Source organism: Hibiscus syriacus, unplaced genomic scaffold (assembly GCF_006381635.1).
Source record: "Hibiscus syriacus cultivar Baekdansim isolate YM2019G1 unplaced genomic scaffold, ASM638163v2 tig00000778_pilon, whole genome shotgun sequence".
Lineage (NCBI taxonomy): Eukaryota > Viridiplantae > Streptophyta > Magnoliopsida > Malvales > Malvaceae > Hibiscus > Hibiscus syriacus.
In genome coordinates this window covers 497659-511306 of record NW_024061825.1, presented here as the reverse complement: position 1 = coordinate 511306, position 13648 = coordinate 497659, and the positions used below count along the sequence as shown (strand labels likewise).

The 13648-nt window shown below is 36.8% G+C and overlaps 3 protein-coding genes across 4 annotated transcripts; 1 reads left to right on the top strand and 2 right to left on the bottom strand.

Annotated features, from left to right (window-relative positions):
- Positions 1 to 521: 521 nt before the first annotated feature.
- Positions 522 to 1518, top strand: LOC120219329 (protein NLP8-like). The gene is made up of 2 exons (XM_039216150.1): positions 522 to 784; positions 848 to 1518. Exons 1-2 carry the CDS (start codon positions 637 to 639, stop codon positions 1201 to 1203), a joined length of 504 nt encoding a protein of 167 aa, XP_039072081.1. The 5' UTR covers positions 522 to 636; the 3' UTR covers positions 1204 to 1518.
- A 297-nt stretch (positions 1519 to 1815) lies between these two features.
- Positions 1816 to 5431, bottom strand: LOC120113931. 2 transcript variants are annotated; one of them, XM_039134990.1, is made up of 6 exons: positions 5253 to 5431; positions 4767 to 4838; positions 4640 to 4673; positions 2778 to 4392; positions 2347 to 2431; positions 1816 to 2234 (listed from the first exon to the last, which is right to left on the bottom strand). In XM_039134990.1, exons 1-6 carry the CDS (start codon positions 5333 to 5335, stop codon positions 2225 to 2227), a joined length of 1899 nt encoding a protein of 632 aa, XP_038990921.1. In that variant the 5' UTR covers positions 5336 to 5431; the 3' UTR covers positions 1816 to 2224. The 2 variants fall into 2 exon arrangements, with proteins under 2 accessions (XP_038990921.1, XP_038990929.1); XM_039134998.1 differs by lacking the exon at positions 5253 to 5431 and having other exon boundaries at positions 4611 to 4673; positions 4767 to 4840.
- A 4552-nt stretch (positions 5432 to 9983) lies between these two features.
- On the bottom strand, positions 9984 to 12979 carry LOC120113920 (protein IQ-DOMAIN 14-like). Its single transcript, XM_039134981.1, has 5 exons — positions 12384 to 12979; positions 11849 to 12304; positions 11401 to 11640; positions 11084 to 11212; positions 9984 to 10891 (listed from the first exon to the last, which is right to left on the bottom strand). The coding sequence occupies exons 1-5, from the start codon at positions 12456 to 12458 to the stop codon at positions 10139 to 10141; spliced, it is 1653 nt and encodes a 550-aa protein (XP_038990912.1). The 5' UTR covers positions 12459 to 12979; the 3' UTR covers positions 9984 to 10138.
- Positions 12980 to 13648: the final 669 nt, after the last annotated feature.

Genomic DNA, 13648 nt, shown 5'->3' with positions numbered 1-13648 from the left:
TTTACTAATTCCAGCAATTTCTTATCTTGCTTCGTTACATGGTATTTTTAGTAAGGCAGCTTAAATTTTTGACTGAGATTTCACTTGGTTTTGAATTTGATATCCGATTCATTTCACCTAAATTTCCATTTCATCTCCTTGATATTTGTACATCTTTTATGGGTTTTTATTTATAAATGTTGATATATTTTTCTATAAATGGATGAATCTGAGGTGGGTTTTGTGAGTAATGTTGACCGGAATATATGGATTTTTCTTGTAGTGATTTACGGCGGCTTTGGAGACTGAAATTTAGGTTGTCATCATCATTTTTTTATTCATCTGAGGTCAGGGATTTGTTCTTCTTGAGCTTTCTATTACTAATTTTAGGAACTATAATTGCTGAATCAACTTGGGATGTGAGTTATATTTGCAGTCATTTAAGTTGGATGAAAACGGGTGTTCCTTTGGTAGACACAGAGGAGAGGGAGAGGCTGCTAGGAGTTAGCTCATTCCAAGTATCTGTCAATAAGTAAAGAAAACAGTAACCCTTCAGTTGATTATAGTGAGGAATCTAGGTCGGTAGCTCTAGATGCAGGATCATTTCCGGCATCTACCGTCGGCATTGTATCTTGGACTTGTCCTGAAAATGCAACTATGGGTTTGTTTTTCCTTCAAGGAGACAAGAAGGGGAATCAGAAAGTAGAGATTCCTGACTGCCACATCATGTCTTCGAGCTCGAACTCCTCGTCTGGTCCTGACGAGATGGATAGCCAAAAGCAAGGTGATGATGAGATTGTCGAACATAACGATCAACCTGCTTCTTCAAACATGACATACTCTTTGACTGGATTTGGTTCGATGTTACATGGAAGTTCACCAGGCTCTATAAAATCTATGGAGGCAAAGAATTCTGAATTGAAGACAATTTGTGTTGATAGCAGCTCGAAAATTACCGTAAAAGCTACTTACAAAGAGGATACTGTTCAATTTAAGTTCGAGCCGTCTGTAGGGTGCTTCCAACTATGTGAACAAGTTGCACAAAGGTTCAAAATTCAAAATGGGTCGTTCCGGCTCAACTATTTGGATGATGAAGAGGAATGGGTAATGCTGGTTAGTGACTCGGATTTATACGAGTGCCTGGAAATGTTAGTATGCCGGATCACAAAGAGTCAAGTTTCAACTTCAAGATGTACTTTGTGCTATGGGCAGTTCTATCAGTAGCAACTGTTTTTTTTTTTTGTCTTGAGACTTGTAACAGATATGCCAATGCTCATCAGCAATTAACCATCGGCCTTTGTAGTAATTTCTCGAATTCGATTCAGGTTCTATAGAGTAAAAAATGCAAATGAAGCCTATCTAGTTAATGCCTGCTCAGGTCGAAGCTTCTGTTTTTCGATCTTACACCATTGTTACAGCTTCAGTTCAAGGAAGAAGGGTGAAGAAGACATGAGCATAGATTATAGTTAGTAGTATAGGACTGCATATGTTAGGAGGGAGCAATAGAAATAGGATCCTAGTCATAGTCAATGTTAACAGAGTTTTTACATTTCATGAAGTATCCGTATCGGATATTGTATCCGATATCTGTGTCTAATACATAAATACAAAGTATGATTATCCTAATGTATAAAATTGTTTATGCATTCAACATCTATCGATCAGTGTCCCTAAATCCATATAACACTTACTATTAGCATCTCGTGATTTATAAATATATAATGCCTTAAATATGACTATAATACAAGAAAATAATATAAACATAACATGTATATAGTACCTGGCAACAGAACTTTGAGGGTAACCAACTGTTGCGTCAAGCTGTAGAAACAAATCAAATGAATTGCAATGCTACACTACCTCAATTCTTTCCTTTAGTAACTCACAACTGGTACATGTGGGGAAAAATCAAATGTTTCCGAATTCTGAATGAATGTGAGGTAATATATAGCTCTCAAGTTTACAAAATTCAGATAAGATATGGCACATCGCTCAGATGGTAACCAGATCGGCAAGCAAAGATGATTGAACTTTACCACTTACAAGCAGTTACTTTTCTGCACAATGAATCGGTGAAGCCAGGCCAAAACTCTAATAATTGAAGGTTGAAGTGGGAATTTGAATAGGTCGAGTTTAATAAATAAAAACTGATGCAGTACAAAATCGGTGGCAAATGCCGATATAATCTTTCCGGCAAATAAAAGGGTGATAAAAATGTGCCCCCATCAACAATCTAATTTTGATGTCACTGCGGTCTGCAGCAAATAAATGACAGTTTACATCTCAAGAACAAAGGTTTAGTTGATAAAATTGAAAAGTCAAAACATCAAAGTCATATACCAGAATAAGCATGAATAAGAAATATACCTCTTTGGAACATAAAGCATAAGCTCCTTGAGCGTTTCGATAAGATGATCTCCGACATCTTCCTTGGATAATTTCTGCTTCTTTTCTGTGCAAATAGTGGAAACAAAAGAAAATTTAATTCATTATCACATAGGCAGAGCAATTAAGCAAATCCATTTGCTTTAATGTTCATTATCCACTCATCACCAGATAATCTAACACATCGGAACTACATTTTGCACTAAATGCATCCTACATTAGTCTCAAAGTTATTCATATCACAATCCTTCATCAGTACTGTAAATTTTAACATAGCATTTGATGTCAATGCAGCTACAAGAGCTGCTCGTTAGCCTTTTATGCTTGTGTCAGCAACAGTTTTCGGAAAAAATTGGCTATAATATACATGGTTTATAAAGCTTGACAGAGGGGAAAGAGAAGAAGTTTGATACCTTGTGTATGTTGTTGAGGTGAAGAGTCACCTCCGAGATATAAGTTATCACTCCAATCTAAATCCATGTCCTGCTCCTTAGCAAACTTTTCCAGTAACCGACCAATTAGATTGTGGGCAACCAAACTTGCTTCATCACATGCTTCTTGGATTGCAAGATATCGATTTCTACGAGTGTTTGTTTTGTTTTCAGCAAATGTTTCATTCCTCGATTGAAAGTTAGATGAAATGGTCGATGTGTTTTCTGGATCCACTTCAATGTTCTGTTCAACCTCATCTCTCTCAACTGAACGACAATTTCTGTTATTTGATGCAAGCGGTTTGAAAACGTTCTTTAGTTGGTTTATATCTTCACTACTTTTTTCATGACCTGAGGCAATTTCCTGCTCCATTTTCACATCCTGTATAACCTCATCTCTGTCAATTGGAGGGACAGAATAGGACATGCAACTCTCCAAGTCCCCATTCGCCATTTGCCCATCATTGCCATAATTGTCAGTATCCTCAATGCAACTATCATCGTCACTTTCTTCTAATTCTTCTCCATATGCATCGGCAAATTCCTCATCTAACTCATGATCAGGAAGCAAGTCCCAAAAAACTTGTTTCATCTCAGCACTCACAGTGAGTATACATTCAGCCTCTTCTTCGATATCATCTTTTACTAAGCGTCCTTGTGGTGAAGATCGGGAATCCTTGTTAATAACAGAAAGAGCTTCTGTTAAAGACTTGGGAATCGTATCCATATCACTGCATTCAAAGAGGAATTCTGTTAACATATTTGTAATTGCTCCTCTTAAAGAACGAGTTGCTATTTCAACATTTGGATCCAACAAAAGCTTTAAGGCTTTCAGCTCAGGGAATCTAGCCTTCGTTTTAAGAGTCCAAATAGCCCTCACAATATCATTCTGCAAGCTTACTATTTCTGGCGTGAATTGGTGAAAGCCTGTTGTGGAGGTATTTTGACAACCCGTAGTTAGCTTTAGTGACAAGTCTGCTACCACCAATGCTTTAGCTAAGGGCTCTTGTAGTTTCCCCACTTCATCAAGATCCATAAGCATCTTTCTAGCTGTTTTATTCACTTTTTGAACTAGACGTTTACGTTTCTGACCGCGTTCACTAGTCTTTAACTCGGGCATTGATTTGACACATCGAAGCTTCTTGTCCATTGCAACCAAGGTCTGCAAAGGTAAATCCTCTAGCCCATCCAACACATGGATTGCAGCAGCATGAAGAAACTTAGATGTTAGAGTCATTGATTTCATAGTACTGCTCCGAAAATATCGAGGGTCATTAAGAATTTTATAGAATTGCATAATATCGGTCTTCTTCTTGTGATCATGATCTTCACTGCTCGAAAACCTTGGCAAACATTCTCTAATAACTTTTCTCATTTTGCACCGAGTTTTCTCAAACTTCCCTGAGCCACCTGAAAGTATCATAACAATTTGTTGAAGCCCATCATTAGTCAAAGCATCGAGACATGAGAAAAGGATTTCATTTATCTTTGATGCATCAAATGATTCGGCGCTCTCTTCAATTACATGATTTCCTATTTTGAAATTGCTTACTCCTAAGGCTTTTTCAACATGAGCTTTAATAGTCTCATAGAACATCTGCCAAAATACATAATAACAACATTTGTTAACCGAAGAACACATATTTAAGGTAGCAAATTATAGAAAGTAAACAAGCGACATCCACCGTTATTAGGGGTGGCAATCGGGTGGGGAAAAACCGAAAACCGTGGGGATCCGAACTGACGGGATGGGTAATAACCGAAATCTTCACCCACAGGGATGGGGATCCGAACCGCCCCGTTGCCACCCCTAACCATGATCATACAATGTTGCATTAACTCACATCATCCTCCCTCAGAAAAGATTCAGGCAAAGTCCTGCAAGACGGAAACAAATACAAACGAATTAAAAATTAACCATTACAGCAAAGAAAAACAATAACAATACAACAAGTAAAGCTCCCCACGTACTTGAACTTAAAAAATTTGGGTTCCTTGAAATGCTTCTTTTTCGACTTGGAAGTCGAAAGTCCCATCAACCACCTGCAAAAAAAAAAAAAAAAACTCAATAAGCAACCCTTTTCCGAGTTCCGATACAAACATAAACCACCATAATGCACCAAAAGCTTTGTTTCCATAACAAATACTAACTGCATTCCAAGACCATCACTGCAAAACAAGCACCCGATTGACACAAATTTGCTTTCCTAATGAACAAGAAACAACACAATTCCCTTTCTCACACACATATAAAAGAATGCAATGAGAAAAAAAAAACGATCTCTCACTGGATTCAAACAAAATAAATAAATAAAAAGACCATCAGTACAATTCATATACAAATCACTAACTATTTTTCTTAATTTCGAATAATTATACAAAAAAGTATATTTTTTTAGAAGAAATCGAAGAGTAAGGGGCGTGCAAATTTTAAGAAAATAGAAAAGGGGGAAGAACCTTCTTTTGAGATTAAGCAGCTTCTCTTGATGCTTGATTTGCGATAAGAGCTCGATGCAATCTGTTCGATGAAACCTTTCCATTCTTACTGTAATTGTGAAGAAGAAGGCGAGGAGTAAATGGAGATGGAATTAGGGTTTAGTTGAATGGGGGAGGGGTTAAGTTAGGGGATGAAACTGAGTCATCGACTCTTATTAGCTTTGACTTGATTAAAGCCTGAAGTGGGTAGGCATTAGGGATGACAATGGGAGGGTTTTTTTTATTTATTAATTCAACCCGATCCGAAAATATGTATTCTTTATTTGAATCTAATAAAAAAATTTATAATCTTCATCCGACCTAAAAAAATATATTCACCATCATTCTATTTAAATCTTTAAAGTATAAATATAACTTCATCCGATAAAAAATAAGGATTTAATTAAATAAATAATGATTTTTTAAAGGAAATTACACTATTATATTTGGGTCGGGTCGAAATTTTTTCACTTTTTTTCCTATATGACCTCACCCTTTAAAAAATTCAATTCGACCTGAACTGAATCTAAATTTTTTATATATATAAAAAAGAAAATCCGACCCTATCAGATCAGGTTGGATCGAAACTCGTTGGATACAAATTAAATTGCCAGCTCTAGGTGGATCTCGTTTGGCGGGTAAATTGTATTAAATACCACTAAATTTTAGGTTTATACTACTCCACTTTCAATAGCTTTTTTTATAGCACTAACTTTTGGTTTCAACTTTAATTATAGGGTAAATTACATATTTAGTACTTAAACTATTAGTTTTGATCTATTTTAGTATCTAAATTTTCAAAAAAAATAAAATCATATCTAAAGTTTAGTTTTTGTTTCATTTTAATACCCTTATTCAAAAATTAACATTAAATTTTTAAAAAATTGAAAATTTATGTACTAAAACGGACAAAAACTGATAGTTTATGTACTAAACACATTAATTTTTAACGCCCAGGTACTAAAATGAAATAAAAAAACTAAATGTTAGGTATGATTTTAAAAAATTAAAAGTTTAAGTACTAAGATTGACTAAAATTAATAGTTTATGTATTAAATGTGTACTTTAGCCTTAATTATATCATTGGGTCGTTAAAATTCAAACGATGTGATGACATGGACAAAACGATATCGTTTTGGTGTGGTTATCAATGCTTAAAACGACAACATTTTTGTAACATCCTAATCAAATTCGACTCGAAGGTCATCAAATTTCGATGTTACAAGGAACCACGTGAGTGACTAACCTTTTTTTATTACAAGAAACGTTTCATGAAGGTGTCATCCATAAAATTTAATTACCTGACAAATACGAAATAAAAGTGTTTAATACGGGGGAGCTCCCGACATATGTCTCCAAAATATATCATTAATTTAAAATACATAGTTTACGACTCAAGATACAAATAAGGGTCTATGACATTGCATGCCCTCTAAAACTCTCGAAAAGTACTTTGAAGAAGTCGAGTCTGGCGAAGAGCTCCTCGGTTGGCACCTACTGACCTACACACGGAAACACCTACTGACACGACATCCAACTAGCATTTTAAGTGCCCAAGCATTATATTGGATATATATGGATATTTTACACACGTAACGCTCATGTTGTTAAGTGACTCAAGTGTCATCGTCGTTTTCTCGAGTATCAAACATTGCTAGTTTTATATCACTTTATTTCGTAGCACTATTAGTCGAGCTTGATAATTATCATTAGTTTTTGGATTTAGGGTTTAAGTAATTGGATAAATCAATCAACGAACCAATCTGAACTTATTTAACATACTGAGGCCAAGACAACATTTCATAACACTTTAGACATCTATTGAATGAAATTATACCCCTTTCCATCGACAAAACAACGAAGGGATCAATACTTTTCCCTGAGGGATCGATTTTTTTTCCCTGAGGGATCAATCATTTTGAAAAGGGATCGATCCTAGGCACAACAGAAAGTTTGGGATCGATCCTTTTGGTCGAAGGATCGATTCTTTTTCATGAGGGATCAATCCTTTTTCTAGGAATGACTTACTTAAGCTCAGAAAACACCCAAAAATCAACCCAACAATTTCTCCTAAGGCTAGAAAACATGCTTAACGTCTTATTTAGTGTCTTAGAGGTCAAAAGGTACTAACTTTCATGCTTGCAACACACTAATACGAATATTGCCATGGAAATTACTATAGCATGCTTCTTGAACTAAATAATACCATATATGCACATTTAATGGACTCCATGTTGTATAGACAAGTTAGAATCGTGTTACCGTGAAGCTAAGTGACTGAAAAACGTCCTCAAATCACTCAAGGACTGGCTTTTCCTTGCCTCTAGCTTTTGAGCTCCCCCTTTGCTCTTGCACTAATCAAATCAAGCATAATGAGTTGTTAACTCATTTTGAACCTTAGGAAGAAACTAGAAACGTTTTTTTATAACTTAACACTCATAAAACGAACCAAAACTTAGGATTCAGTAAACCACCACTAAAATTCGTGTTTGGTTAACTTACCCAAACCTTGCGAAAGAGAGCTTAATTTGAAGTTTAAGAGTTGTAGTTCATGATTCTTACCTTAGAATTCATAGGGGATGCTTGGTTTTATTAAAGGTTCAACCTTTCTTGATTTATTGAAGGATAACAAGGTTGTAAGGAAGAGGGGAAGAATACAAGAAAATGTGAGGAAAAAGAAAAGGGCTAACAGACATGATATCATCCCAACTAAATGAGATTCAACATTTGTTTGAAAATTTGGAATAATTGCTCACCTAGTCCTTCCTCCCTTGGTCCATGATTAAAAGCATCCCCTTTAATAGTTAGTTGGGCTCATCCCAAGCCCAAATCAAATCCACTTGTGTCCAAAGGTTCATATACTAAGGTAAAATCATTCATAATCACAAACGAATAAACCCGAAACTCCTAACCCGTATTTTAGGGTGTTACAACTTTCTCATCCTAAGAAAAAAATTGGTAACTCAAACATGGCAAATGGACTGTCATATCAGTACCGTAGATTGTCACGTCAACACCATTACGATCATATGACGAAAAACGTTGATCAAAGGCCACATCAACACCATAAAGATCAAATGACAAAAAACGTTGATAAAAGGGCCAACTTTTAATTCCATGATGGTTGTCCTTATTTTGAATATTATGAATCTTGTAAAATTCAAGAGTTCTGCCCTATTTCCTGTTGTTCAGTGGTGTATAGGTCGATTATGAGGATTTGGGAAGATATACTCGATGTTTTATTTTCAGATATGATTGCTTCTAGTCAGTTAACCTTTGTTAAAGGAAGAAACGTTGTTGGTAACACATTGCTTGTGCAAGAGTTGGTGGCAGGTTACTCGAGGAAGACTCTCTCTCCGAGATGTGCTTTAAAAGTTGATTTGTAGAAGACGTTTGATAGTTTTAACTAGAAATTCATTATGTGTGTGCTGGAGGAGATGTGGTTATCGAAGAGATTTCGTGATTGGATTGGTGGTTGCTTGATGTCACACCGCATCCACTTGCCTTACATCCGTCCGCCCACTAATTACCCACCATATAAAATTTGGACCATTATGAAGTTAGGTATAATTTCATAAACAGTTCTATAAATCTTAAAATTTTATAGGACATGACTTGTAATTTAATGAAATATTAGGGTATAAACATATTTAGAATTAAAGACATTTGTTTCTCCTATCTGAAATTCTCAATTTTTAAAATTGAGGTTATTGTTAGGCGGGGATAGATGGGTAGAGATAGGTAGGGGATGGGTGGTGGTGGGTATTTAGTTGGGTGGTAAGTGTGGGGATGGCTTTGAGAATGTATCCGCGTGGACGGATGTTGATTTAAAAATTTTACTCGTAGGTGGTGGATACAAAAATATGAGATGGGTATGAGGATGGAGAAGAGGTATTTACGCCTGCCCCATTCGTTTGCGATCCCTACTACCATGAGACTTATCCAATTTAATTTAGGGTAAAATAAATGTTTAGTATCTAAACTATCAGTTTTTGTTTGTTTTAATACATAAACTTTTAATTTTTCAAAACCATACCTAAAATTTAGTTTTTGTTTTATTTTAGTACAACTATTCAAAATTTAATGTTAAATTTTGATTATTTTTTTTGAAAATTTAGGTACTAAAACGGACTAAAACCAATAGTATAGGTACTACGGTACGCGTTAAGTTTTTAACGGTGGAGTACTAAATTGAAACAAAAAATGAAAGTTGGGTATAATTTTGAAATTAAAAGTTTAGATACTAAAACGGATCAAAACTGATAATTTAGGTATTAAATGGGTAGGTTACTCTTTAATTTAAAGGTAAACTACATAAATGATAACTCATATTTGTAAGTTTCTCTTTTCTCATTGATATTTCAAAATTGACGATTTGATCACTAATGTTATCGATTTATAATAAATCGGTCGAATGTGTTTGTCACACGAGATGATCGGTTTCATCTCTCCTCCACAGTGCCATCTCTAAATCTACAGTCGAAGTCATCGTTGATCTCGTGACGTTGTCGGATACGACTCAGTGCTCATTCGCATCGGTGGTGGAGTATGAACTCGTTTCCATAACAGCTGACAATTAACTCGAACGTTAACTCAAAAACTCAGATCGTTATACCGATATTCTAAGGAATTCGAATCTTGTTTCTTGAGCTCGGTGTTTATGGTTTGCTGAATTCTCTTATGAGAGAAATGGTGTGTCACTGAGGAATCAAATTAAGATTCGAATAAAAAATCTTATAAAAAACATTCAAAACACTGTTTTCCTCAAGTTTCTGTTTTTATTTTACATCAGAAATTGTGTATCACATCACCATTCACTCAATTAAAAAACGACAACATTCGAAGAAATAATGAAAAGGTTCAATGAATCACACAAATCTATTAAACGGCTTTCTTCCAACAGTAGCAGGCATTGAAACAGTTGAATCCACGCTCAAATTGCCCAACGATTGAAGTGATTGACGCTTGTCTAAGCCCGTTTGCGACCTCGAATCCTTTCCTGAAAACAATGACCCTTTGCCCCATTTGAATGATCCGATCCCTTGTGTTAACGGGAACGAAAGCCTCCTGTTCGACTCACTCCCCGGTGTCGCCATAAACCTCTCTTTCGAATTACTATTGGCTCTCACCTTGGCTTTCGCCGATACCGTCGGAGCCATGTAGCTTGGAACTGAAAATGGTGGGCAGCTTGTAAGGCTGTTGTCGTCTTTGGCTGGGAAGTTCATTGGCGAATCCACCCCGATACTACCTCTCGACCTTGAACGTTTTGAGTTCGACAACCCCGAGCTGGTGGCTTGTGGGGTGAGTGGGAGTCTACTTGGAGGTGGTGGAGTTTGCATAGGCCTTGTTGCTGGGAGAATGGTGGACCTTGTGGATTTCGGTGTAGGGATGTCTATGATATTGTCAAATGTGAACTGTTGTACCTGTTGCTTGCTGCTAGAATGGAGCCTTGGACTAGGCTTCAATTCGGAGTTTGGCCTTGATGGTGTAAGTTGGAAGGTCTTCATGGCTTGGTTTTCGGGTCCATAGGCAGGTGATACTTGACGTTCTAACCAGTTCCACCACCATGGCCGAATGTCCGATAAACCTGTGTACGGTGATTTCGTTGTATCTTTCCATAGCTGCAATGCAGAGGTGGTCTTAAAATCGGAAGCAAGACAGAAAAATGCATAATATGATCAATGTTGAAGCCAGGTCTCACTTAAAATGATCCCACAAAGATCAGTACTTCGTCGGTTCGATTTCTATCGGATATGAAATTATGCAACACAATACAGTAGAAACCGGACCGAAGTGGCAAAAATAAAGAGTACCTGATGGGAATATGCATAGGCCATGGCCCTTTCTCTCTTGATTACTGCCTCCACCCTTCTCTGCATTCTTTCCTCTATTTCTTCCTTTGATAGCACGCTATCATCCCAATTCTCGTTACCTGCCTCAGACTGATCCAACATTCAACTTAACTTACTCATTTTAATAGCAATATATCAAGCAAATATATACGAAACAAACCGAATACACTATCGAAAAGTTTCACCAGGCTCCCTAAGGCCTTATGATCCAGAGTTTTCATTGGCAGATGCATCTCTAGGCTTGACAAGCATTAGCTACTTTTCGAATGAAAACTTACTGCCTGGTTGAAGGTCCATTTGCCATAGGCGCTCTCTGTTTCATTGTCGTTCTTAAACAGAGTTTGTCGTCGTGCTTGGTTTTCTAACATCTGGATCCGGCGTGACTGAATCTGAGACTGAACTCGAACCAAAAGCTGCATATACTTCATGGCAGTTATAGTTTGACGTTTCACATTGTGGCCTCTCACAACTCCTTGAAGCCTCACTAGGCCTTTCAAAGCTCTAAAATTTCTCCTTGCCTGCGTAACAAGTTTCAATATACCCAAGTTCAGATATTGATTATCGGTCCGAAACATATCGATGCAAAGGCGGAAAAGTGGAGGAGAAAGTGACAACATATGCACCGATATACTGTTATTCTGTACAAAGGCCGAAATTCGCATTGTTTGTAATGTCGAACCAGTTGCCTATGCAAGTTCCTACTCGGAATCGAGTAAAGGACCTTACCAAGTAACCTCTAAAGGCTGCTTGAATCTTTGTAGCTGAAGCGTGATGGCTCCTTAAAGTTGGTTCCTGTTGTGGGCGAACAATCCTCGGAGAAGCAGCTCTCGGAGAGGCAGCTCGCCCAGGCGGAAGCGGAAGTGGAGAAGCCGCCCTATGAGAAAAGGCTCGAGGAGGGGAAGCAATCCTCTGAGAAACAGCCCTCGGGGATGCAATCCTCTGAGAACGAAACCGAGGAGAAGCAACTCTAGGAAGCACAAAAGGCGGCGTTCTCTGCTGGTCCGGAGGCGTCGGAGGCCGGAAGATTATTTTATGATCTCTTTCAGCCTCCCCAAGAATTTTCTCGATACTGCTCGGCTCTCTGAAGAGTGGAATGAAGGAATTGGTCTCTCCATGCTGGTACTTCCCATGAATTTTCTTCTTCTTTCCTTTACCATCTTTTTTATCCGATTCCTGAAACGACTGTAATCCGAAATATCAGTCTCGAACCCGATAAATCTATAGCCGAAAACTTCGACGGAAGTAGTAAACACCAACTTACATTATTTAGTTTCTCCTTGGAATGTGATACAAAAACTCTTTTAATTGCAGAAAACCATCCTCCTTTCTTTCCCATTCTGCCAACAATACTATGTATGCCTAAACATATGGGAAGAAACAGAGTAAACGAAAATCCGCAGGCCTAATAGTGTACGTCGTCGGAGATACCGATCCGTCAGATCTGTGTACACATGACACAAGATTTAAAACAAATACGGTATAGTACTTGTCATATATATAACATTTTAAGGCAAAGAAATTTTTCCTGCAGACATAGGATTCACTTCCTCAACCATGAAAGCTGATGAAACTCAAACTAAGTACACACACACACACACATATAATAAGAAAAGATCAAAACATGAAAGTATCTTAAAAGGGAGAGCTTCCAAATTCTGCAGCTGAGTAATAAAAAGGGTAGGAGAGAAAAGAAGACTGCCTCTTCTTTTCTAGCCTCCTCCTCCTCCTTCCCTACACAAGATGGTTGATGTTTTTAATTACACAACATGTAAGGAACACATTATGTTTTGTTTTCAACATAAAAATCTTCTCTTTTCTTTTTTGTAGAATTGAAATGATACTACTTTTTTTTTTCTTTTGTCAACTTCAGCTTTTGATATGGATTTAAAAATTATAGTTCTTGAAATTGAAAAAAGAAGAAGAAATGAAATGATGAAAGGGATGGAGTTGGTGTTGATGGAATGATGATTATGTTAAGAATAATTAAGGAGGAGGATGGCCACTTTCTCACTCAATGTGCCAACTTCTTCAACTACTTTTTAAGGCTTTGCTTCATTTGGAAGACTACAGGGAGGGGACAGCAACCATAACTGTTAAGTTTGGTACTCTCCCCCTCCTTTATTATTATCATTATTAGATTTTATCACACCTATGATTAGGTATGACAATTTAACCTGCATTCGATGAGTTCTAATCCGATAGGATCGGATTCTTTAAAAGAAAATCGAGTTTAGATCGGGTCGGATCAGATTTATACTCTAAAAATTCGGGTCGGGTCATAGTCGGTTGAGGATATATATTTTTTGAGTCGGATTGAGTCAGATAGAGAATATATAATTTTCGAGTCGAGTAGGGATCGATTAAAGGATACATAATTTCGAATTGAGTTGGATTGATAAAAAACCTCAACCTTAATCCGACCTATTGTCATCCCTATCTATTATACGAGTTAGTAAAATATCTTATATAATAATATATTTTTTAAAAAAATATTCAATAAATCATTATAGGTGGAATAGTAAAGAA